The sequence below is a fragment of the Balaenoptera acutorostrata genome, chromosome 18 (assembly GCF_949987535.1).
Source record: "Balaenoptera acutorostrata chromosome 18, mBalAcu1.1, whole genome shotgun sequence".
In the NCBI taxonomy this organism is placed as follows: Eukaryota; Metazoa; Chordata; class Mammalia; order Artiodactyla; family Balaenopteridae; genus Balaenoptera; species Balaenoptera acutorostrata.
Genome location: NC_080081.1, coordinates 14,434,730 through 14,461,328, shown reverse-complemented (window position 1 = coordinate 14,461,328; position 26,599 = coordinate 14,434,730). Strand labels below are relative to the sequence as shown.

The window sequence follows — 26,599 nt, the reverse complement described above, 5'->3', positions numbered from 1 at the left end:
GCTTCCTCTGGGTAACAGGGATAGCACCTCCTGCTTCTGAATGTTAGGGGGATTAAAGAAAGTAACATATAGACAGCACCCCCAACGGTGGCACATGGTAGGTGATTACCTGTTCTTAACATACAGTCTATAGAATTCTGAACTACCCTAATGATAACTCATAACATACGGAAAGGTAATGCACGCATGTCTGTTATAAACAATAAACCAGAGAAAAGAATGTGTGCCTGTTACGAACATTGAAAAGCAATTTAGAATTGACACACACACACAAATCAGTCTTTATTTTGCGTTTCCTAAATTTGAGAATTCTCTGTGAAGGTTCTATATGCAAGTAGGTGCTTATTATTTAAATTATCCCATTCTACTCTAGCCACCCTTTGCGAGGCACCTGCCGCTATTTCGTAGTCCTGTAGGAAGCTTTGGGTAGGAAATCTTGTGGCATCTTCCAGACGGTTGAGCGAACTGTTAACTGATGTGAATTGCATAAGGAGAGGAGAGACTGCAGCAGCCTCGGGAGATACACGGGTCGGTGGGCACCAAACAGCCTGCTTCCGGTGCCTGGGGCCCCAAAAGAATGTGGAGTATTTGGGGGAAATGCATGTTTGTAGATAATGCCTGTAGAATGCTTGTTTACATAAAATCCATCCATGCAGTTATATAGACCTTGGATTATATAAGCCTATGAGTTGAGGAAAGTTTCTTTTTGATGGTAATCTTTAAAAGATTGGTAGACCAATGGAATTCAATTTTAAAATGTTAACATTGATCATATATGGGCGTGCTTCCTAAACTTTAAACTTTTTTTTTTAACATATTTAGTTGTTTTAAGGTAACTGGAATGTTTTGGCTGCTACAACCCTTGATTAAAATGAGTAGGGCAGTATGTTTGAAAAAAGACTATCCTTGATGTCAAAAGACTTGGCTCCTAGCTCCGTGACCTTCAGCAAGCTCACTTTTCTCTGGGGATCTTAAAAGGATGAGGATTTTTTCATTTGTTAAACAGTTTTTGTTTTGTGTTTGGAGGAGCTGCATTTTCTTTTTTCAAGTCCAACAAGCCCTGATTTTAATGATTACGCTCACCTCTTTTTGTGCTGGGTGAAAAGACAGCCTGAGGGAATTCTGAAAAAATTCCATACCCTAGAGCCACTGAGAATGCAATGAGCCAGAGAGAGAGAAAACACATCTTTCTGAAATGACAACTGAAAACACATTGTACGGATTGTGTTTTTTCACATTGATCCCATCCTTTACTTAGCTGAGGTGTACACAAAAGGGAGAAAGAGTGATGGTTCAGAGCTTGGCGACTGGGATCACAGTTATGGGTTTTAAATCCTGGTTCTACTATTTGCTTAGCTGAGGTATGGGGAGGAAAGTAATTTAATCTCCCTCAGCTTCAGTTTTTTCATTTGTAGAATGACCGTAGGAAGACCTGTCTCTCAGGATTGTAATGAAGATCAAATATGATAATACATGCCAAAACAACTTAGCACACAAAACAAAATCCTAGTACAGTGAGCTGACAGTAATAGTAGCCATTGTTGTGGCGGACTGTTACTTGAATCACATCTATGCGGATTTGGGAGAACAGGTAATGTTTACTTTACGAAAACATTCTCTTCCGCTTCTCTTGTTAAGTTTCATCACAGTTTACTATAATTATTTGCTTAGTGTCTGACCATCCCCACTAGACTGTAAGATCCTTGAGAACATAGCTGTGTTCTCTCATCCATCCTGAAACACATGGTTCGCACAATGCCTGGCCTGTCATTTCTGTGCTGGTGACCAGGGTAGGCTACACCAGCTCCCCGTGCATGGCAAATCAAGTCACAACAGGGGTTTGGGTGCAAGAAAGACAGAGGGAGTAGGTGAAAATAAGAGGTGTCCCTCAATCCGTTCCCCCAGGATTACTGTGCAGGTTACAAGGCTGAAATAGGAGGCGAAGTATGAAATGCATCAGAATTTAGGCCAGGTGTGGTTCTAGCTCAGGCTCTCTCAACAGGAAATGAAGATGTGAGCAGTAGCTGGGAGCCCCAGGTACAGCCAGGTGAATAAGAATTAACTTCATCTAGTAATTCAGGGTACATTTTAATGCCTTAGATCTTTATGGTTCTTTTTTGGGAAAATCATAAGTGATCAATCTGTGTTTTACTTTCTCTGTATAGAAGAGAAAATTTTCCCTATTACTTGTTTACTAGATTCACATTCGATTATATACATGAATTAAGGTAATAAGGCAGCTTTGATGAGTCCTGCCCATCGAGCAGAATGTCTGAGAGAGATTCCAAAAGCAGTGTTCTGATCTGTAAAACGAAGTTATGTCCCTAGCCTGACGGTCCTGGATCTGTCTGGTGCTAAGCAAATTGATAGGCTTTCAGAATAACGAAGAAAATTTGGCGATTGTAACAGCTCAATAAAGAGGCCGCTCTCCCAGTGGGAAAGCTGGTCTAGGGCCAGGAGGATATTGTTAACAAAAGACAGACCTGCAACAGATCATCTGAAATCTGGCTAATCATCTGAGGTACTGAAGTCAGCTTCTTCCTGTTACCAAAAATGAAGAAAGATTTCCAGGCAGAGACAGAGTTTCCTGATAAATGTTAAAGGAGGCGTGGCCTGGAACAAACGAGTGGATGTTACATGGCTCACCTTCAATCCTGTCTTTCAATAATACAAGGCCATTTTTGCCAGATCACGTACACTGATGGGTGTGAATTCAAGTCACTGTTGAATAAGTCTGCTATACGTGTCTTTCAACAGAATGAAGAAGAAAAAGTCTCTGTAAGAGAGAACCAAGTCACAAAAGCCCTCACATCCAAATTGTTAAAAATTATTGGTATAGACGTGGAATCTCTTAAAGACTTCAGCTCTAAAATGGTTCTGTTTATTAGATGTTTGTCTCTGACAGAATTCATAAGAAGTTCAAAAGGAAATGATATTCTCCTTGGAATAGAGTCTATATTTAGTGACCTCAAGAAAATCTAAAAATATATTTAAAAACAGGAATAAGTGAACCAGTTTTTGATACAAGCCAAACTTAATCCCCTCAGAAAGTTTCAAGATGCTTAAATGAATATAAAGACATAGTTTCCAACATTTGAACTGCTTGGGTAATTTATCCTCTGATTTCTACACATTTGTATGCTCTTTTTATTTTAGTTTTATTTTTTAATATTTATTTATTTATTTGGCTGCTCCGGGTCTTAGTTGCGGCATGCGGGATCTTTGTTGCCGTGTGCAGGATCTTCGCTGTGGCATGTGGGATCTAGTTCCCTAACCAGGGATCAAACCCGGGCCCCCTGCATTGGGAGCCTGGATTCTCAACCACTGGACCACCAGGGAAGTCTCTGCTCTTTTTAAATGAATTGATAATGCCGAGCTGTGGTTTGATTTCTACCACCCTAACCCGTAATGGACTACTATTAATAATTAGAGACTTATTTTTAACCATGATGCCTGGCACTGGCATCCTATTTTAGAAAGCTAAATATTTTGGAAAAAATCTCAGACTGTTTCTTCCAGGAGTATTTATATTGAGAGTTAAATACTAATGCATAGTTTCAGGAGAGAAAACAGCCTAAGCTCTAGGGGGAAAAATAAAGAAAAATAGAAAGTATCATTAAATTGTAATCCTATACTCATGTCCTCCAAGTAGAAATTTTCACTATGCTCATCCTTTAATTGTCTCTGCAGTAAAAGGATGACAGCAGACGGACTTGATGCCAGCTTGCTGTAGGAATTGCAGATGTTTAAAGAGGTCCAGTGACAGGCACCTACACCTTGGCAGCCCCTCTGCTCGTTTTATTTGTGTAATCTCATCCAAACATCATACAAGAAGGGCTGATTGTGGAAATCCAGGATATCCTTTTTAGATGTGTAACATGATATTTAATGAAGGTATCTTTTATAAAACTACCAGTTTAACACTTGATCTGGCCAGCTCTTTTGTTTTCACCTGTGCCCTTCACTCTTCAGTCCTCTTTTGAGCTGGTTTTTGTGCAGACCGAAGGGGTTTTTCCCCACTTACATCAACCTTCTGTTTCTGCTACTGTGTCTGATTGGAACAGTTCAAGAAGTTTCTCGGTTCCCAGAGCCTAATCAGTGCTCCAGGGCAGGATGAGGTGCTCACAGCTGTTCCTTCTTTAGCTCTCAATTTGATTTCCCAGGGAAGGCAACACAAGAGTGAGAAAAGAAGGGATCACAAGGCAGCGTGTACTGTGTACGTCACCCATTCCCCGTTGCAAATGGAGGCTGTGAAATACCTCAAACGCCGGATCTGGAAATGGGCACGTGGACCACAAGGTCCTCATCTTGTGTAAATGTTGCTTCCTGCTCCTGCTGGCTGGCGGCCAGGGCCACACTGTCACACCACCACTGCTGCCTGCCCCTGCCCAGATGGGAGTTCAGACATAGCACCACAGCATGTAGGAGAGGATGAGGCAAAGCTCAGGACAGGCACACGTCACTCACGCCAGCTGCTGTCCTCCTAAGCCTGGCCCTGGCTCTGCACTTAGCTCAGGGGGACAGGCTGACCTTGGCCCTGACTTTCCCCTCTTACTCTCACCTCTTCCTTTCCGTTCTCAGCCCCTCTGTGGATTCTGTGTGATCAAAACAGACCCTTCCCACTCTGACTTCATTTGACACTGAAAAGCACCATTAGGTAGGGAATGTCGTCCATCAGTTTTTGCCTTGTGATGGAGGTCTGTGGGCTCAAAGAGTTTGAGAATCACTTCTTTATTTATAAAAAAAAGAAGTAAAAAAACCCTGTTCTTCAGGAAAAGGATAGGCAGACATGAGAACACTACAGCCCGAGATTTGGTATACTTTCCTCATTCCTTATTTGTTTCTCTGAAACATATATATATCATATCTATAAATAGATCTATATATAGATCTCTCTATATATGTTTCTCTGAAACATATATGTATATATAATGTATATATATTCCTCCCCTAAAAGGATTTCCTCCAGCCCTCAGCTGTGATTTCCTTTGTTGTTCTCAGTAGCGATATTTGTACATTTGTATAGTGACCTCTCCAAGGCAGGGGAGAGGTCTTTGCATCTGTTCTAGTCATCAGCGGAGTACTATGGCCTGCCATCTAGGAGATGCTTCACAGCAATCTGTCACTAAATTATAGTTATTTTTTATTCCTCTCTCACTAGATCGTAGTGATAAGCAAGATGAGGGCGTACCTATCACTGACCTTTCATTGACACTGTAGAAGAAGAAAAACTACTTTTTCCTCTACTCTCCTAGATTCTCTGCTGGGACCCTGTAAATTAGACTGAAAAAAAGGTAGATTAATAAAAGAAAACCAGAGTTCATTAACATGTGCATCACACATACACATGGGAGTACCCAGTGATGCGTAACTCAAAGGGGTGGCTAGAACTTGAGCTTTTATAGCATCTTAACAAAAGAACAATACATTTGTAGAGAAGTGGCAAGACAAAGGAAAAGGACTTTGAGCTTCTAGAGGCACAAATTATGGGAAGGCATGTGATGAGGGAACTAATGGAAGATGAGAGTTAGTGAAGTTTGTTACATAGATTGCTCTGGTGCCAGTTGTGGGCTGAGCAGCGTGTACAGTGTCTCTGGGAATTAACTTCTGTCCTTCCTGGCAGAGAGGGGATAGGGAACAGCTTTACAAATTTATGTCCTGCTTTTAGGCAAATGGGGGGAGGGCAGAGAGCTTTCCCCGTATCTGTTTCTTCTCAGTTGCTTTCAGCTCAAAATAATCCTTGTTGCCAAAGTGGCATATTTGGGGTGGCATGTTCTGCCACCCTTCAGTCCCTTGCACATGACTGCACACAGCAGGTGCTTGATAAACACTGAGTTGGACTAAAATGAAAGCAAAGGCAACTTTCCCTTTTCTAACTGGAGTCTGCCTTAATGGTTTAGCCCGCGTGACAGAATAAATAGATGGAAACCTTTGTGAGCTTCAGGCAGAACCCAGAGGAAAGATGCTGATAGGCCAGGAGGCTCCAGCTTGAGTTGACTGCTCCTGCTTTGCCCGCAGGGATGCTTTCATCTTCCTTTCGGGATGTTGGGATGATATAGTCAAGTGATGGCTACAAAGACGCTTTGAGAAAAGTTTAAAGCATTATACACATACAGATGTTATTACTTCCTGTACAAGCTCCAATAGCAAAAATGTATTTTGAGCATTTAATAAGTGTTGGCTAGTAGTGTTAAACGCTGTTTACTCCCCAAATAAGTAAGCTTTTATACTTGTGTGATACTTCTTCACAGGTATGAATTAGGAGCTGCTCTGTTTATTGGATGGGCAGGAGCCTCACTCTGCATAATTGGTGGTGTCATATTTTGCTTTTCAATATCTGACAACAACAAAGCACCCAGGTATGAAAAAGAGACGAAAATGACCTGTTAAAAAGTACAGTACTATTCTAAATTGTTACATGTGGGACAAATTATAGATAGTTCATATGATTCTTAGAAACTTCAAAAACCCAGAATTGGGAAAGGTTAGGAATATATAGTAAATATGACATTTAATATAGGAAATATTATATTGAATAGAATAAATATAATTATAGTTCATTAAAAAAAACCCAGAGCTTGACATTCTTACATTCCAAAGCTATTGATGTACGTAGAAATCTGGGTCTAACTTTGGGGGTATATTCTTCACTTTGGCCTCATCATAATTTTCACATAGGCAGAAATTGCTGATTAAGGTCACCACAGTCTCCTAGGTTCCAGGAAGATGAGTTTTAAATAAGTATTTTTCTTTTTTTAAATAAATTTATTTATTTATTTATTATTTGGCTGCGTTGGGTTTTCGTTGCTGTGCATGGGCTTTCTCTAGTTGCAGCGAGCGGGGGCTACTCTTCATTGCAGTGCGCAGGCTTCTCATTGCGGTGGCTTCTCTTGTTGTGGAGCACGGGCTCTAGGTGCGTGGGCTTCAGTAGTTGTAGCACGTGGGCTCAGTAGTTGTGGCTCGTGGGCTCTAGAGCGCAGGCTCAGTAGCTGTGGCGCGTGGGCTCAGTTGCTCCGCGGCATGTGGGATCTTCCCGGACCAGGGCTCGAACCCGTGTCCCCTGCATTGGCAGGCGGATTCTTAACCACTAGCGCCACCAGGGAAGTCCTTAAATAAGTTTTGAAGGAGAGTGAACAAATTAAGAAGCCATGAGTTTCTTCTGCAGATTGTCTTGGTCACACGAGCTGTTCAGAAATGACATTGAAATATTTCTTGGGGAGAGAGAGAAGGGAAGAAAGCTAAAAGTAATCAGGCAAAGACAAACTTAGCTGTGACAGAAATAGGGGCAAAATGGTTTCTTCCCATTTTTGTTTGACCTACGTGTAAAAGACAATCTACCAAACTGTGTTTTGCCTTGCAGAATGGGATACACATACAATGGGGCCACGTCTATCATGTCTTCTCGGACAAAGTATCACGGTGGAGAAGATTTTAAAACCACAAACCCTTCAAAACAGTTTGATAAAAACGCTTACGTCTAAAAAGAGCCCTGCCCGCAAGCCGTGTCTTGAGCTTGTTTTAAACGTGAACTGTTCACAAAATGCTGCCATCAAGGCCCTCCTACAATTAACACTCAAACTATTTTTAAAATACAGATTTGAAGAACTTGTTGATTATCGGATGTAAATGTTCTTACATAGTTACATACTAATCATTTTCTGTTGTGGCTTTCTATAAAAAAATAAACAGGCTATTTACAGGATTTGTATATATTTTATACATCATAAAATTTGTACATGTATTTAGCACCAAAGATTCCAGTATTCGTAATGTAGCCTTCTTAATCATTCAGACCTTGCAGTCTTTGTCCCCATTTTTTTATGTTTTTTTCTTCGTATATTAAACAGAAGGTGTATAAGGAGTTGTGTCTTGTAAACAGTATGGGGGCAACCTGAGACTATTCCTCAGATGTTTGGGTTGAACGAACATGTACTGGCTGCGTAGAGCCGAGTTCTGGTTTCTGACCCCCGTCTGTCACCACCGTACTTCTCCACGGCTACTCCAGCAAGGGCTAACAGGGCCAAATGCTATTGCCCATCGCCTGGCACGTCCGCTTTAAATAACTGCTCCGGCTTCTCCAGTACAGAAGGCAGATCCTGGGGTGGGGCATCGGCAAGAGCAGAGCTGGAGATGCTGGTCATGGCCGACTTTGGGGCCAACAGAGGAAGGCCTGGAGCTGCGTTGTACCTGCCCCGCTCAGAAATAACGGACCAAGTTCCAGTGTGTCGCTCAGGTCGTGTGCGTGGAACTAACCGGTAATGGAGAGACAGCATTTTTCAAGACGTGTTAAGTTGCTCCAGTGATCTCTGACCAAAGACGCCGTTTTATTTCTACAGGCAGCCCTTTTACCTCATGCCCGTAAGGGCGATAGTTATCTCGGTCTGCGTGTGCCCTCACTCACTCCATCCTCACAGCTGCCCCCTGAGGTAAGTGCTGTAGCAACCTGAGCTGGCAGGGGATGAAACGAAAGCAGAGAGTTGAAGTGACTTGCCGCGGCGAGTGACAAAGCCAAGACTTTGAACTGAGGCAGTCTAGGGTGAAATATACAGTCTCAAGCTTTGGATAAGAATTGGTTGTCTGTGTAAATCTATGAGTCAGACCCTTTCCAATACTAATCACAGCATGGGTGACCATAACATTTTCATTTTCCTCAAGCGTGAAAGACTTAAAAAGGAAAACCACATTGTTTGGAAGTGCTCAATGAAAGAAAAAGAACAAGTTTATTACACACATATATATATGTATGTACATATATATATGTGTGTGTGTGTGTGTATATATATATATATATATATATGATTTTTTTTTCCAGACCATGATAATGCTCGAATACCTTTTCCAGGGATACAAATGAACTGAAAGCCGTGGAGGGAGGTTAGGTGCTACAGGCCAGTGGTGGGGCCGGGTTTTGTGAGTGTGTGTTTAAAACAAATTTTTAAATTTCAGAGCTGTACTGGTGAAGACAATATTTTGATTGTACTGAACTGTTCTAGCTTCTGAAGAATTTACGGAGAGAAGGGGTGAAAGTATAGAAACACTGTGTCAGTAGCCAGAAACACATTAGTTGTGTGTCAGTGAGGAGAAATACAAGGTGATAGCCCAAAGGAAAACGAACACGCCAATTCTAGTGCAATCTAAAATGACAGGACTAAACAGATAAAGGATCGGTCTTTTCAACATAACTGTTGGGTTTCCTTAGCGGACATTCATCATATTTCCCCAACCCTTTCTGCTCAGGAATTAAGACCTGGCAGACCCAGGACTTGGATTTGAGACCCGGTTTAAAGCCTACTTTTGTCACTTTCTAAGTGTATGGCTTTGGCAAGTTATTGTATAACTGTTTCTCACATCTTTAAGAAAATTATAATAACTGTGTCTCAAAGTTGTTCCAATTAAATGAACTAATAATGCATGTTAAAAAAAAAACAAACGAACAAGGAGCTCAACAGATCTCTGTGGAATAAGTGAGTGAATGTAAGGGCCTGGGTTCCTTCTTAGGTGTTGTTGTAGGTTGCTTATCTCTGTCCTACTACAATGAAGATTTGACTCAGCATTTAGTAGAGCTTTTAGGAACTTATATATAAAGTGAGTACATCTGCATAAAATTGTCCTTTGTGGTAAGTTTTTAAAAGGGTGAGAGTAGCCCACAAGTAAAAAGGACTCTGGTGGGGCAGAAACAGATAAAACGTTGTTTTAACTTTTACAAAACATTGTTTTAACTTTTAGGTCAGTGTGTTTACGTGGCACAGCTACGGAGGCAAGCTTAAATCCTCTAACGAGATAAGCCTAACTCAGAAATCAGCTCTAATAATTCAGCCACAGTCACAAGGATGTAATGGAGGGCTTTACTTGAAAGGTTGGCAAAATGAAGAAAGAGCCAAAATCCAAAAAACCATTTAGTTAAAATGTAACTTTTTTTTGGAAACAGAGTACAGATAGTACCACAAAGTATAAAAAATGCAGAAAACAGTTTATATGAACTTTCTGAATGTTGACAATGTCATTGTGAAGAATAAAACTAAGTTAGTTTTGAGGTACTTTAGAATACGGGTTGGGCATTTAAAAAAAGTGAAAAAAACTACAGACACATATGAATTCAGTATTGACTCGATCTATTCTGTTCAGAGTGCGATAAATTAACTGACGTTTAAACTGGCTACATTTTATTCATAAAATATCCAAGGTAAAGATGATGCCACAGAAATGGTTATTTAAAGTTCTAAAATAAAACAACGTGCTTACAATGGCTCAAAGCTGCATATGGTAAAAGTACTTCTGGAAAATGGAGTTATCTAACGTGGGCCTAGCTATATTTTTATAACTCTAAACTTACTTCTATATGAAAAATAAGCAATCTACTCTTAAGATTTCACTGATTCCACTAATTCAATTTTAAGGATACTAACAGAGCTTTATAATAAAACACTTCCAACGTGACAACATACATAAGAAAGATATAAAAAAAGGTTTTAATTCAAACCAAAACCTGCCATAAGAAGTTAAAAAAAAAATTCACTTAAAAATTAGTTGAAAAAAAAATACACACTAGAGTACCGTTCTGAAGAAAAAACTTTTTATGACTTCAATGACACATTATTTTTAAGCAGCAGCAGTCTTAAACACCTTTATATGCTTCAAAATACTGCTGACAGTTTGTTTTGTAATAACTGCATTAGGTGCCACTAAAGGGACTCTTGTTCTTTGAGAGTCAGCTTCCTTGTTATTGTAGGAGATACTGCCAAGCAGAAGCATTAGAGTCGTGTAGGCAGCACGGAAATACTGTGATCCTGCAGTACTGCTGGCGTCTGGAAGGGCCTCCTGATGCGTGGGGTGACAGTTACACATCTGAAGAGTCACTCCAATCAGTCACGGTTACTAAGCTGCTTTTCAATGTGCTGGATTCATCCTGAGGTCCTGTGGAGGGAGAGAGGGGGGGAGGGGAGGCCCCAGTGATGAAACGAGCACACTGTCCAGCCTGTAAAAAATCTGCAACTTTAGACGGTAATTCATCACTCGTGTCTGAGTCTGCTCGCCAACCCCACCCCTAGCTCCTACAAACTGTGAAAGAGGCTGCGGACAGTCCCACCACGGGATGGCCACGTCTCTGGGGTAGCCTCACGGGGCCCTCGTAAGGAAGCTTCTGCCCGGCCTCTCCTTCCCAGCATTCAGCACAGCGCCTGGAGGCTGGCAGTGGTAAAGAGAGGAGAATAAAATTAACAAGCCAAGGAGGGATTAAACGGTAAAATGGTACCCCAGGTTTTCTAGGGTAGATGAGCTTAAACATGACGTTAGTTCAAAAGTGCCTTGAGCCACTGAAACAGGAGAGGGCTGAGAATTCCACTTGCAGGTGACTCCAGAAATGTTTCCTTAAGGGGTGTGGGACCATGACATTGGGGCGGAGGGAGGAAATGTACTCAGGGCACCCTCTTGGCCCTGTGTCCTCACAGAGTCGCCGTAGCATAAACACGTCTTTTGCTTTTTCAAAGATTAAGATGGATCTTGAGACAAAGCACAGAAAACTTATGACGGTGACAGAACAGAAGGTCAGTGTTATGACTGACACGTTGGTGGAGAAAAGAGGTCAAGTGAAGGTGGAGGCAGCAGTGGCTCATCTTACAAAGGGGGTTGGTGGGGGGGATGAGGCAGGAGACCCTGCTACAGACAGACAGAGCAAATACAGAGATGTGCACGTATTTGTTTAAAATTACAGATGTGGGAACAAAAGTCCTGAAGAGGGGGCATGAGAGGTGCAGGGAGTGGGGAAGGAGCCAAGTCCTCATCTGTCTTAGCAGAACTTCGACAGCTCATGTCTAAAGTCAGTGAGCCTAGAAATAGGGGTCTGAGCCCGTTACTCAGAGGCACGGCTCATGGGACGTACAGATGAAGAATGGCTGAGAGGTGGCGTGGAGAAGAATTACTCTGATAGAAAAAATACAAATTATATTTTCTGATTTTAAAAATTAAATGGGTTGACAGGTAGGTTACTGGACTTATTATCCAGACTCTAGCCTGGGTGAATAGGAACAATAGCAGTGGATGGTTTCACTTGTCATTCATCCCACTGGCTACAATGCTGCAAGAAGAATCTTCCTTGGAAAAAAATAAAAATATTTAACATGTAGACAGATGAATATAGGAAGACAGTCAGAAAAAGTGGCCTCATTTAGGTATATGATCAGAAATTTAAATTTCCATGACGCATCTGCATGAAGAGACTATTTATATGGGCGTTTTCAAAAATAGATATTTTAGAAATTTAAAGACTAAGGATTAGACCTAAAATTAAATTTTAGAAAATTAGTAAATATATACAAATCAGTAAGTTGTTCACGTTCAATCCTTGTTAAAATAGTGTAAGGAAAGCAAGATCTTTGTTATGCCAACAGTGTTTTTGTCTGATAATATATTAGCATAGCTTAGATATTTATAGAGGCTTCTGCTAGACACCAAAGCAGCAAACCTTCTCCCTTTGGCCCTTTCAGGTTAGTTGCACCCCAGGCACTTGGCACTTGAGTAGAATTTGACTCATTCTTCACAGGTGGAGGTTCCTTCTGTTCTCTTCCAATTCTTCTCCCCAAAGATTTCTCTTCCTCTAAGGATGATATGTCCCAATCATTATCGTCCACATCTGCACACTGAAAAAAATACGTGGAGAATAATGGATGTTTCCTAAAGAAACTGTGCGTGTTAGAGCCCCCTGACCACTTTGTTGGCCAGACTGAGCCGCTGACACTAAATGATGAGAAGCCGGGAGCCTCAAAGGATCCCCCAATCTGGTCATTTGGTCATCTCTGGAGGGGAAATGAAACGGATTTGGAAATCTGTGCTTTGGAAGCAGAGGGAATCACCTCTTTTTCTGTTCCTTGCTGTGGAAATGAACGTTTCCTACTCAGCAATCATGAATTTAGCAAATTCCAGGAACACTACATTGTAGAAGTCAAGTCAGGATGGTCCCCAAGGAGCAGCTAGGCCGGCTCTGGGGCTCTTACCTCTGGGATACTAAGACATTTAACTGCAGGAGACATCACATGAGGGCCCTGCAGAGACGGCCCTGACCTAAAGGAGCGCGTGTTTCTCCGGCGCCCCTTCTAAGGAAGACGCGGCGGCTCTCTCTTGACCTTTTGTGACTTTTTGTCATTTTTGGCTGTGTAACACAAATGGCACTAACTTACGAACGTAGTTTGACGAAATGCTCTGGATCCCACAGGTGAGCAGGGGAAGAATGAAATCTAATTCAAGGGAAAAATTAAGAAAAGAGCAACTACTCCTGGCAGACCCCATCAACACAGACGAGCCTGCCCAGGTCTCTGACCACAGAAGCACTTCCGGTGCCTGGTGTGGGACCTTGGAGCGTGTCAGGGCCTCTCCTCCACTCGGGGAGGGGAGCTTGGCTTTGCCCTGTGCTTGGGTCATGGACCTGAAGCGTCTCTCCACCGACTCTGGCTCCCAACCCTGAAAGTCCCTATTTCACTTCCAGGTCTCGCCACGGTGGCAGAAAGGTTCCTAGACTCAGATCTGAAGTCCCCAGATTGTAATCAGTCACAAGTTTCTGTGAACAAACTACCTAATATCTGCAAACGTCAAATGATATACGTGACAGGATTGTGAAAACCTGTAAAACTTGATAAGCATAGGATGTATTATTACCAGTTATCCTTTCAATATCTTTGATTCTCTATGGAACAGGAAGAAATATACTGAAAGCAAGACAATGTAAAAATCTCAACCTCTACTATACTAAATAATTATATTTGTTTTACATTTCACTGTAAAAAATACAATTATTAAGGTATATTCATTAAAAGATGAATTTGTATATGCTTAGCAAGTAAAAGTGATATCACCTTTAGATCTTCTTTTTGTGCTTTTTTGATGAATGCCTCAGCAACATTAAGCCCACCAACTGGCTTATTCATGCTTCTGTGATTTGAAACTGTCTTTTCAACTTTTCCAGTTAATGTTTTAATGGAGGTTCCTATAGGACCCATAGAAAATAGGTAAAGTTTAAAAAACATTATATTTATCTTCAGTTCCAAAATAACCTTACAAACAATTTGAGAGAGTCTAAGCTTTGCAAATACTTCCTTTAAAGAAATCATGTTCCTCTAGACTAGAAGAATAAAATTTTTAAATCAAAGAAGGATGGTCTCATTCAAGTACATGGTCAGAAACTTTAATTTCAGTGAGGCAGCCTGCATGAATGGGATATTCATATATTGTTTTCAAAACCAGTTGTTTTTAAATGATTAGTTATATTTTACATAATTATATAAATACATGGTATATACAAATTATATACAATAAACTAATGATATGTGATATGTTTAAAATATATAATTTTTAAATTGCACTAAACAGAATTTCTTTTTTTAAAAAAAAATGACCCTTCAGCGTCACTTCTCCTTAGCAAATTATCAGCAGTTACCGACTTGGACCTTATGTTCTTTTAGGATTTCCTCATATCCAAAAGGCAGCACAGTGTATTAGAACAGTTATTCTCAAGGTCACCCAGTGTTAGGGGTTGAATCGTGTCCCAAATGCGTATGTTGAAGTCCTTACCCCCATTACCTCAGAATGTGACCTTATTTGGAGGTAGGACCTTTAAAGAGATAATCAAGTTAAGGTGAGGTCATTAGGGTGGACCCTAATCCAATATGACTGGTATCCTTATAAAAGCAGAAAATTTGGACATAGATGCACGCACAGAGAAAGTCAGTGTGACCAGACACAGGGAGGAGATAGCCATCTACAAGCCAAGGACAGAGGCACAGACTAGATCCTCTCCTCACAGCCCTCAAAAAGAACCAACCTTGCCACCTTGATTTTGGCCTTCCAGCTCCTGTCAGTAAGTTTCTGTAGTTTAAGCCACACAGCATGTGGTAGTTCGTTACAGCAGCCCTTATATTTGTTACGAATACATCCAGGCACCCCCAACCCCTTCCTCTCCTTCCACTTGAACATCAATTACCTGCTAAGCGCTGTCCATTTTCCTTAGGCGGCAGCAGCTTTTGGATGAGCCCCATCCTTTCCTCGGGCACTTTCTCAGCTCTGACTCCCAGGGCTTGGTGCCCCCAGGTGAGAGCCACTGTCCTAAACAAAATTTCCAGAGGGATTTTCAATAACAAAAGCTTACCTGTGGGCTTGGGAGAAATAGCAGAGTCCTCAATTTCACTTCCCTCGGTCCAGTCAGTGTCACTTTTGACGGTGTTCCTTCCAAAGCTACTCTTGTTGCTTTTAGATGACAGCACAGGAAGTAAGTCTGGCGAGGCACAGGCCTGGAGGAGGTCCTCATCATCCAGCTCTTCCTCTGAACTGAAGGGAGGGGTCCTAAACAAATCAAAACCCAAATAGGGGACGCTGTTTCCCTAAGTTTCAGGATTTACCATGTGTCCCTTAAAGCAGTGGGAATTTTCTCCAGAGAGCATAACAGACACCCACGTGGCCACAGAACAAGATGGCAGCCAGGGCCACAAAAGGCCGAAGAGTCATTTCAAATCCAGACCTGCCAGCCACCTAGCGTATTTAACAAAATGTGCTGAAGTTAGGACATTACTCCTCGAAGCCCAAATTTGTATATTCTTAATATTGGTTTTCACACACCTGAGAAAAATATTTCACAGTGGAAAAAAATATTTTTGCAATAAAACGATGTCATCTTTTAAAATAGTGTCATTACTTATGGCTTACCTTTACACGGCACCCTACAAAGGACTTTTACATACATACGTAATCTCATTTGTATCGTCACGTGAATTATCACCCCATTTTAAAGTGAAACAGAAATTCAGAGTGGTATTCACTCATTTAAAAAATATTCATTGAGCACCTAAATTCCACACAACGTTCAGTTACACTACATCCCGTGAAATAAGGCTCTTCCCATGAGATTATGTACATGAAAAGTACTTTTGAAGGGTGAATTATTATTTATACTGTCTTTAATATATTTATTCTGTCTCTAGTATATATACAAAATGCCTTAATGAAGAAATAAAGCATCAATATCGCCAGAACAAGTCAATGATGCTGAATTCAATTATTATAAAATTAGTTTTACTCAATTAATAACAATAATATACCTACAATTTATTGAGTACCCACATGTGCCAAGTACTGAGGCTGAGCCCTTTTCATATGTTCTCATTTAATTTGTAGAACTATCCTGTGAAAAAGGTAGCATCATCCCATATTACAGGTAAGAAAACAGAGCCTTTTTAACAGGCAAGCAACTGAATCAGTGTCACACAGTTAAGGAATGACTGAGCTAGGGTTCTTAGTATCATAAGAGAGCCTAAGAGAGTAAGGTCTAGGGCCATTATCAACTTCCACAACGAGCTAGAACACTAAAATATCATCCGGCTACACTATCATGGATCCAGCCATTAAAAAGCAACATCACGCATTTATCGAACATTACTAGACACTGGGCGGGAGGTGGGCAGTTGGGGGAAAAAAATAACAGAATGACTCAGGTGTGGTCCCACTTGTTAATGGAGGCCACAAGGGATAAGTGCTGTTGACCCAGGTAATATCTGATAAAGAAAAAAAGATGTAACAAAGGAATCACAGATTAAATATGATGTGTACTAATTATGGCTCTAGTGAACCACAATGAACATACTAATTTACAAGGAAAGAAGTGTTCAGTGAAAAGAATTTTTAAACATCACCACCCCCTGCTCCCTCAGTACTCACGCAATAGTTGAAGACTTTCTGGGAAAATGATCTTCTGTGATATTTTTCTTAACTCTAAAAGCAAGAGAAAAATATTTCTGGTGTAAGTGAATAATGTCATTTAAAATAGATTTCTATGGAATTGGTGATTTTTGCTTTATTAAAGGGTGAGCAGCAGCAAATCTCCCTGAGACAACGAGAGACGGGTAAGCATTCCAAGTGTGATTCTCTGTTGGGTCAAACGTTGCTGTGGGCTGAATGTTTGCGGCCCCCTAAAATTCATATGTTGAAGCCCTAACCCTCAGTGTGATGGTATCTGGAGATGGGGTGATTAGGTTTCGATGAGGTCATGAGGATGGGGCCCACATGAAGAAATTAGTGTCCTTGTAAGAAGACGAAGAGAGACTAGGGCTCTCTTGCTCTCCCTGGCATGTGAGGACACAGTGAGAGGGTGGCCGTCTGCGAGTCCTGGAAGAGAAGCCTCACCAGAACCTGACTGTGCCAGCACCCTGATCTCAAGCTTCCAGCCTCCAGAAGTGTAAGAGAATAAATTTCTGTTGTTTAAGCCACCCAGTCTATGGTAGTTTGTTATGGCGGCCCGAGCTGACTGAGACGAACGTTAATAAAAAAATTTTAGGCTTGAAAATACTCACTTTGGAACAGATGTCCTATCGGTAAAAACAGGTCTTTGTCTAACCAACTGTCTGCTTTTGGGAGGAAGATGTATTGCTTTGGGTATTTCTCCAGTTGAAAGGGTGTCCACTTGAGAAGTACTGTACCTGTCTGGAATAGTAGTGTCATTCTTGAGTCTCCATGACGTGAAAAGCAGAATAAAATACTACAATACTGTCTATGCTGGCACTGAAACGAACAAGCCTGTCTCAAGGGTCTAGACTCCACACTACAGGGGGTTTTTAATGTAAAAAACACAATCTAAGACCCAACATTTAATGGTTCAAACAATAATAGAGTTGCCAGTTAAGTTCCAAGGTTTGTGAACCATTTAAAATTTTGAAACGGTTGTTCTATTTTGCTCCCATCTGCAGAAATGAAATGGCAGTTGGTAGCAGGCTTACCTGTGGACAGTAGTGTTCTCTCCTCAGTTTTACACCTGACCTGACGTTCAAGGAATTCACGAATTTGCTGAATGTTAGGTATTTGTCTTTCTCGCTCATGTCTTGCTGATTCCATGGTTCTTAGCACTCTGTTCAAGTGGTCACTTGGAATACCGCGTATATCCTGAAGGAATAAAATGTTAAGTTAATCAATTATCCTGGGATGTTTTTCATTTCATGGACATTTGTCAGCATTAACCATGCCAACCTTTCGTCCTTACTGCTGCATGTAAGGTGGGGGATGCCCTGACATATGACACACGGTCCCGGTGCCAAAAGGAGCTCACGGTGCAGTGGGACACATAACGTGTATGTATGATTGTACGTGACTGGTTAAGGTACGGGGCTGTAGGGGCCAGGACCAAATGCACGGAAGGCGTGTGTGTGACTGATTAACCAACAGTGCAAGGTGTGTGACAAGGACCGAATGAGTCCACAAGGGCTAGAGGAATTCAGGGAGAGGGGCTGTCAGAGGCCCCACTGGGCCAAGAAGCCTTAAGGGGGAGGATGGGCTGTGCCTGAAGGATGGGTGGAGTGAAACAAGTAGAAAGAGGGAGTGTTCCAGATGGGTGGGATCACCTTGTGGGAAAGGCAGGCAATGGGATAGAAACAGTCAAGGCATGTCTAGTGGTTAATGCTACAGAGGAATGGGTGAGGAGAGCAGAAAAGGAGACTGATGCCAAAATGAAAAGCTTAAAGGTTGGTTATTCCACAGGTAAGAGAAAATCCTCAGAGGTTTTCAATTAGGAAAATGCCATAATTTAAGAGGTGATTTGAGAAAATACTTTTGGATTTGAAGGGTATCTAGACAGAAGAAAACCAGTTAAAGACCTATTTATTCATTTATTCAATGTCAGTGTCACATACACACCCCCATCTCCTCCCCACCATTCCCCTCAGTCTTCCCCATCCCAGGAAGCGGCTCCACCACCCACCCAGTTGCCCAGGACAGAAATCTCCATCATCAGATCATCTGCCACCTCCAAGAAGAAGTTTTCTCTGACCTCAGTTATTCATTCCCCTCTACTTTTCCTTCATTTCACATCCTACAATCTGTCATTATGGATCTACCACCTGTTTGTGTGAGCAGGTGTTCAATATATCTTCCTGTACCCTGCAGCTGGATGGAAAGACCCAATACTGTACAAATGTCAGTTCTTCCTAAATAATACACAAAATTTAAGGCAATTCCAATCAGAATCCCCACAGGGGTTATTCTGGAACTGCAGCAGCTGTTTCTAAAGTTCACTGGAAAACAAAATATAGAAGAACTGCCAAGAAACTTTTGAAGTAAGACTAATGAAAAAGGCATGACCTATAACAGATACTAAAGTACAGGACAAAGTTACTAAAATTAAACCAGTATGGTGTTAGCAAAGGAATACAAAAAATAGTTGAAAGGGCAGAACCGTTGAAAGTCCAAAAATAAATCCAAATGTATGTAAAAATGTCCTATATGATAAAACTGCTATTTCGAACAAACGAGGAAAGGGTGGATTACTCAACGAAAGGTATTGAGACAACTGATCCAACTGGAAATAAGGTTAGATCTCCAACTCATTGTTTCCAAACTTAATTGTTAAAGGCCAGATAGACAAAAGAAGTAAACAAACAAAAAAACTATGTAAGCATTAGGAAAAAAATATAGCGTGTTTTTATAATCTTAGGATAAAAGGAAATGTCCCAAATAAAATATATAACCCCAAAACCATATGCAGACTGGAACTGGAACTCTCACACACTGATAGGGACAGTGTGAACTTTTACACTTTGGAAAATTATTTGGCTACACCTATTAAAACTAAACATGTATACTCTTAGACTCAGCAATTTCATTCCTAAATATACATCCAAGAGAAAGGAATGCCTATGTCCACCAAAAGACATGTACAAGAATGTAATGGCCAAAAAGAGCCCCAAACTGAAAATCCAAATGTCTATCAACAGGAGAATAGATAAAATGTTGTATATTCATACAATGGAATACTATACCACAAACTACTGCTAAATGAAACAGTAAGTATGAATCTTACAGAAAAAATCATAAGCAAAAGAAGTGACACAAAATAAAACACAGTGTAGGATGCCACTCCTATGAGGTTCAAGAACAAAAAAAAACTAAGTCAGAATAGCCATTACCTCTGGCTGGGGAGTACGGAGTTATACTGACTAAGGAAAGCAAAGAGAGTCTTCTAGGGTATTGGAAATGATGGATCTCTTTCTTGATCTGGGTGGTGGTTACAGATCATACACACAACCCTCCCCCACATGTACATACAAATCTATATACACACGTATATGTGTATATAACACATACATTCAGATACACACAAATGCATGCACATGTGTATATACATGTATACATATATACATACACAGATTTGGGCATACACACACGTATACACAATATCCACACACGTGCATATACACACTGACCTGCATACACAAACACACTACACACAGCCACACATAAACATACATGCATTGCATGCATGTATGCACACATGTACATGTGCACATATCTGTGCATATTCCACGCACATACATACTTTTGCATATACATACATATATGCACATGTGATGTATATACACATATACACACACAGGTATATAAATTCAGGTTGTTCAATTAAGTTTGTGTATTTTATGTATGCAATGAAAAATGTAAAAAGCAAAGAGTATATATAACATGATGTACAGAACGATTCAATCTGGCAACAATGTGAAATACAATTCATTCATCCATTCATTTAATAAGGGTAGCTTAAGTGCTGATTTTGTAACAGGCAATAATTCGGAGTTAACATCAGAATGTAAGCAGCCCTGTAACTGCCTGGATGCAAACCCTGGCTCCTTCATCACGAACGTGTGACCTGAAGCAAGTTACTTCACCTCTCTGTAAAATACAGATGATACTGTCACCTACCTAAGAGATTAGTTTCTATGTTTAAATGAGTTACTATTTGGAAAGCTCTCTGAAAGGTGCCAGGCACACAGTGAATGCCAGCTAAAGTGTTTAATGAATCATGTCACATTAGCCTCCGATCTCCACATGTGACAGAACTGACATGCCTTCTTCTCTTCTCTGATCTTTTCTTATTTAGAAAACAAAATAGGGAATTCCCTGGCAGTCCAGTGGTTAGGACTCTGCGCTTTCACTGCCATGGCCCAGGTTCGATCCCTGATCGGGGAACTAAGATCCCGCAAGCCACGTGGTGCAGCCAAACAAGACAAAACAGCAAATATTCCCAAAGTGGGTGAACTTACTGCATTAATCCCCAAGGTTTCCAGTTTCTCCACCAAACTCTGCTCCAAGACTGTTCTTATTTCCCTAGTGAGGGAAGGGTTATTCTTCAAAGTTTTCCTTAAATGTATCTTGTTGTTATTTAATTTCTGTTCATTTTCCTTTCCTGAAATAAGTTTTTATAACATATTAAAAAGGAATTAAACAAATACATTAAACCTCTAAGCAGAAAATGGCAAAACACAACTTCTAAACAGCAAGCAAGCATTTATAATGTTTTAAAGTTTTTGAATAGTTCAGTCATTCAGCACAATATATAATGCTTAAGTACTGTAGCTTTTAAAACTACCTTATGGGGATATATGTATATGTATAGCTGATTCACTTTGTTATACAGCAGAAACTAATACACCATTGTAAAGCAATTATACTCCAATAAAGATGTTAAAAGAATAAATAAAAATAAAGAGTCAAGTAATGCTATTTAAAAAAAAAAACTACCTTAAGTTTGCTTCAAAACTTCAGTATCTTTAAAGACTTTTTCTTGATCACTTAATCAAATTATAGCTAGATAAATAATGTGAGAAATACGTCTCTAGAGAAGCAAAATCGAAAAAACTTATTTAGAAGTTTAATGTTTTATCCTAAAATTACTTTTACTACTTCCTCAAGAATTCATTACTCCTAAATTCAGTTAGAATTTAGGTATCATTTAATGAAGAAAAAGCCCTATGTCTTTTAAATAATTAAGTTTTTATATAATAAATTTAGTGGAGGTTAAGTTCACATAAAATTTCAAAATGTGAAGATTATTATCCCTCTCAAAATACTTACCAAAATGAAAATGAAATTAAAAAAAGTCTTAGGAAAAGTATATTTTGCTTAAAACAACCTATAATTAAAAACAAAGAAAAATAACAGGCCAGATTCTCCTAATGTTTCCTTCCTTATTCCTTTTATTCCCTCCCCAAAAATGTCTAATTTAAGAGGGTTTGGAGAAAGGGGCATGATTACAATGACCTTGAAGAACTGAGTCCTTATGTCAAAGGAAACTGAAGGCTCAAGGAAACAGACTCAGTGCTAGGCAGTTGAGACCCTTAGTGAACATCCAAAGGCAGATCTGGGAGAATGTGACAATGGTTCTATTATCATTTGGAAGTCTATTCTCCTAACGAAAGAATTTCACCCAAAGAAGGGGGCACCAAATGCCACTGCCTAGGTCTGGGGCTGCAGGCGGGTCCTCACAGATACTTCATTGTTCCATGGTCTTACCCACCTCAGCAGATGGAATTTTTAGGTTCTGATGGCATGTGGATTTGCAGAAGATCTTGGAAATATGCCTTTTGGTTAAGATGTTTTCTAAATACTAGTCAAGTCCAGTAGTAAAGAATATTTCTGTTCATTAATTAACAGTTTTGTTGAAGGCAAAATTGGTCAAATTACTATTTGTACATTAAATAGGAGGGAAAATCCTGCATGATGATGCTTTTCTATACTTTGCTTCGGTGGCTTGCTAAATCAAAATTATGAAATTTTATGTGATTCTATATGAATAAAAATCGGAAGTAATCTTAAACTTTATATTATCAGCATTCATGCTGTTGTTTTCCCACCCATGTTTTTCCACTATTCTGAAAACACACACACAGAAAAAACACTTCTGTCCTAGGAACTGAATCCATCAGAATCTAGAGGGTTTAGCTGCAGCCACGGCTGTCACTGGCTTTGGTTGCTGGTTGGCCATCAAGTCGGCAACTGTCTGGGGCTAAAAGTAAAAGGAGGTACCAGGAGAGAACCTGGAAGTCATGGAGCTACCATTGAAATAGATGCACCTCCCACCCCAATTAGGCAAAGAAAATTCTTTGGCCAGCATCTCAGATATAAGGAATGACACAGAAGCACAGCTTGAAGAGAGGCTCTGGGTTACGGGGCCACATGCAGGGGTCAAGTGATGCCCAGATGGACTGGCTGGTCTAGAAGAGTTGCAAGGCCTTTGATGGCAGTAACTGAATTCATCTGCGGATTGGTCTGGGTTCACCCTTAACCCTTGAAGACAAGTTCATTTTGACGTCCAAGTTCCCCCAAATGACGGAAGATTAAACATTTCCCTCTGTCCTCAAATTCCCTTTACATGTTTGTGCTAGCTTTGGAAAGCCATTTGTGAATAATTAGAAAACCCTTGATAGGAAGAACTCTTACAAGGCTGGGGCTGGCCGACAGAAGCGAGAGAAAGAAGGTAGAGTGGATAGGAAAAAATAATAATAAAGTTTTTATGTAAAGGTGAAATGAATTACTTGAAAGACAATCAGAGCTGAAGATTTTATATAAAGCACGTATTGCTCACCAAGATCAACAAGACAAAATATTCTAGAGATCAGCACTTCCTCTAATTAAAAATTTTAAAGCATGCCCAAGCAGATGGCCAGACTAATGCACGACAGCCCACACGTGTGATCAGTTACATCAGACTTACAACACACCATTTATGGTAAGCAAATAATTGTAGCGCAAAGCAAGTAGTAAAAAAACAAAACGAACAAATGCACAAAAAGCAAAACGAAGCAAAACACAACAGAATTTCTGAGTTGGAGGGGACTTGATCATCTAGTACTCAATCTCCTCATTATTCACACGAGGACTCTAAAGCCAGAGGTAAAGAGACTTCCCCAAAGGCCACCCAGCCAGTCCTGCAAAGGCTGGACCAGTTTGCCTTCCTCCATCTCTTTGTTCTTTGCATTAAACTACGGAAAACAGAAAACGTGGACTTTAGTTCCAGCACTGTCACTAATTAAACTCGACGACCTGGAGCAAGCTCCTGATCCCCCCATATTTCAAGTTTCTGAAAAATAAAATAGCCCCTAAGATCCCTCCTGGCCCTCACATTCTAACATCCTACAGAACAGCAAGATCAAGTCAGCCTCGACACAACTGTCAGAAAGTAAGGATGAAGAAATAGTCTCATATGAGTTACTTCTTGGTAAAAAGTTGTACTGTGTTTGCAAACCATTGCTAAGATTTATCTGCACAGGCATTTGTGTGCAAGTGTTTGTACAAGCTGAGGAATTTATTGATGGCAATTAATCTCCTGCCAGCATGCTGGCTCCACGGAGGCACTAGAAAGATGGGGTCGCTGGTTTCTGTGACAGTGCGCTGGGACTCGGCTCTTCTCAGCGGTCCTCAGCACTTTCCCATCCCTCACCAGAGCTGTGTCTGAACACGTGGAGGGTGGCAAAGATTATTTTCTTTCCCAACTCAGCTCCCTAAATGTGGCAACAGCCGATGATGGTGTTTGCTGTCAACGATCCCTAACTCAGGCCTTAACATTGTCTAGGTAGAATTCTAAAAGAAACACACAGGCAGAATATGCAGTGGGTGAAACCTGGAACTGAAATGGGGATGACGGACAAATCAGGATTCCTCTTGGAAACCAGCTGACTCGGTTTTTAAATGAGTGTGAACTATATGACTTGAGATTCCAGTTTCAAAATTGTGGACCCTATCTATGAACCTCCTGACACATTTCATAGATTCTTCTGAGAACAAGGGATTTTGTGTTCCAGACATCAGTAAATGATACTTATGTAGGAGAGAGAAAGCAGGTTACATGCAAGTAAAATGAAAATACACATCATGTAGATGTTACAGATATGCCTGATGTAGTCCCTTCTCAATTTGTAGCCTTGTACAAACAAACAAAAAAATTGGAAAAAGTCTAGAGAACACATAAGAAGTTATAACAAATATCAAGAATTTACATATTAGAACATATAATTTTACTTCTCTTCCTAACAAAAATGACAAAACCAGAGCCCATGTAAATATTAACAATTTGCTTTCTCCTAAAGAAGTGAAATATGGTAAAGCATTATTATTACTAAGGAGAAAATTATGATAAACTGATTCAAACATAATTGTTTTAGGATAAATCTAGCATTAGAAAATATTCTTAATAATGTAAATAAATATTCATAAGCTTCAAAGATTAGTTGATAGAAAATAAGTTTTATTATTACTACCAAATAAAATGAGGAAGCAGTAATAATTTTAATTATCTCCCCAAACCTGTAACAGCTCCCAAATTCTGCCATTAAGATATTCTGCATGTAAATATTCCACATTCAGAGCTTAGACATTATGCCTTCCTTGCTATTAAAAGCAATTTTTGAAATGGGCACTTCACCTATTCATTTCATAGATTCAGGGCATGAGAAATAACTACTGTGATACGAATATTTTTGTATAATCTGCCACACAACTGTGTCGACTTGTCATCTGATCAAAAAATCTCTGCATTGACATAAAGGCTTAAAATATTTTTTCAAGTTCACTGACACAGGAAATTTCTTATTCATATACTAAGAAACAGTAAAGCGGGGGAAAAATATAACAGCACATTAGGGGAACAGGATGACAGAATACTACATGTGGATTGAAAATGTAATCCAAACCTAAATGTCTTCCCTAATTTTGATACACTATGATAAAAACCACTGAATCATACTTCCAAGGCTTGGGGTTTAGCATCTAAATGTGGTTGATGCAGATATAAACCCTGATCAAGCTCTTTGTTACCTTTTTCTTCCTCTGAAAGTTCTTCTATTGGTTCCAGTATGTGCGATGAGAATGCCTGTTCTATTAATGAGGAAAAATAAGAACAGTACAAATAGGATGACAGCAAAGTAAAATTAGTTCCTTTCAAACAATTTTGAAAGATATAGTTCCACAGTATTTTAACCATGCCGAAAATAGCAAGAATTTACTGGGAAAAAAATATTAAGGCAGCCAGTTAAAGCTGGCCGCTTTTCCATAGTATCTTCCCTTGCTACGTATTTTCTGTTAACTCCACTGTCAGGAAATTACATTTTAAATAATAAAGTTAAAATTTATTGCTCATCAACTTAATGCCAGACATGATTTTTTTAAGGCACAAGAACACAACTGCAAAAGATCTTCTTCACTTATCCCTAAAAATATTTTCCTTGTATCTTGACCAGGTGGCTAGATAGAAAATTATTGAAAATATTCAATTTCCAAAGATAAAAACATAAAAAATTCCTAGGGCCCTGGGATTCCCACTTCTTGCCAGCCCCAGGGTCTTCAAGTGGAAGGACCAGAATGGTAAAAAGGCAAGGAGAGGTACCCTGGGGTCAGCAGCAGACTAAGACCCATTCTTATACACCTTCGTGTCCCTAAACCACGTTTCAAGACCTAGTTCTGCTCCCAGAGAGTCAGCAGGGTGAAGCTGAGGAGATGAGAAACGAAGATGGGCTTTCCCAAACCCCACCCCAGAACAGTGGCCGGCGGAGAAGAGGCTTCCGGGTGACTTCCCAGGGAAACGTCACTGTGCCCACACAAGGAAACCCGCAGGCAGCACGGATAAAGCAAACCCCATCCGATCAACAGAGGGAAAGCTCCTTCATGGAGAAGGTCAGGTCTTGGCTGAAGGTCTAACTAACCACAGCAGTCAGGCATTAGGCACAGAATGAAATGCAACCAAAAGTCTGACTTAGGAGGTGCCTGGGCCCCTCATCTTCAGCCTGGAGACTGACATGGGGCACCTGTCCAG

The 26,599-nt window shown here is 40.3% G+C and overlaps 2 protein-coding genes across 5 annotated transcripts in view; one reads left to right on the top strand and one right to left on the bottom strand.

Moving 5' to 3' along the window:
- CLDN10 (claudin 10) overlaps window positions 1-7,693 on the top strand; it is a 107,003-nt gene extending 99,310 nt beyond the window's left edge. For both annotated transcript variants that reach the window (XM_007196841.3, XM_057532874.1), the window contains exons 4-5: window positions 6,252-6,359; window positions 7,361-7,693. In XM_007196841.3, coding sequence (XP_007196903.1) covers window positions 6,252-6,359; window positions 7,361-7,481 — 229 coding nt within the window. In that variant the 3' untranslated portion in view covers window positions 7,482-7,693. The remainder of the gene's footprint in view (window positions 1-6,251; window positions 6,360-7,360) is intronic.
- A 2,858-nt stretch (window positions 7,694-10,551) lies between these two features.
- Window positions 10,552-26,599, bottom strand: part of DZIP1 (DAZ interacting zinc finger protein 1) — a 53,698-nt gene continuing 37,650 nt past the window's right edge. For all 3 annotated transcript variants that reach the window (XM_057532872.1, XM_057532873.1, XM_057532871.1), the window contains 9 exons: window positions 25,606-25,665; window positions 21,057-21,199; window positions 17,751-17,913; window positions 17,328-17,457; window positions 16,696-16,749; window positions 15,134-15,327; window positions 13,845-13,975; window positions 12,461-12,635; window positions 10,552-10,914 (listed from right to left, as the gene is read on the bottom strand). In XM_057532872.1, coding sequence (XP_057388855.1) covers window positions 10,838-10,914; window positions 12,461-12,635; window positions 13,845-13,975; window positions 15,134-15,327; window positions 16,696-16,749; window positions 17,328-17,457; window positions 17,751-17,913; window positions 21,057-21,199; window positions 25,606-25,665 — 1,127 coding nt within the window. In that variant the 3' untranslated portion in view covers window positions 10,552-10,837. The remainder of the gene's footprint in view (window positions 10,915-12,460; window positions 12,636-13,844; window positions 13,976-15,133; window positions 15,328-16,695; window positions 16,750-17,327; window positions 17,458-17,750; window positions 17,914-21,056; window positions 21,200-25,605; window positions 25,666-26,599) is intronic.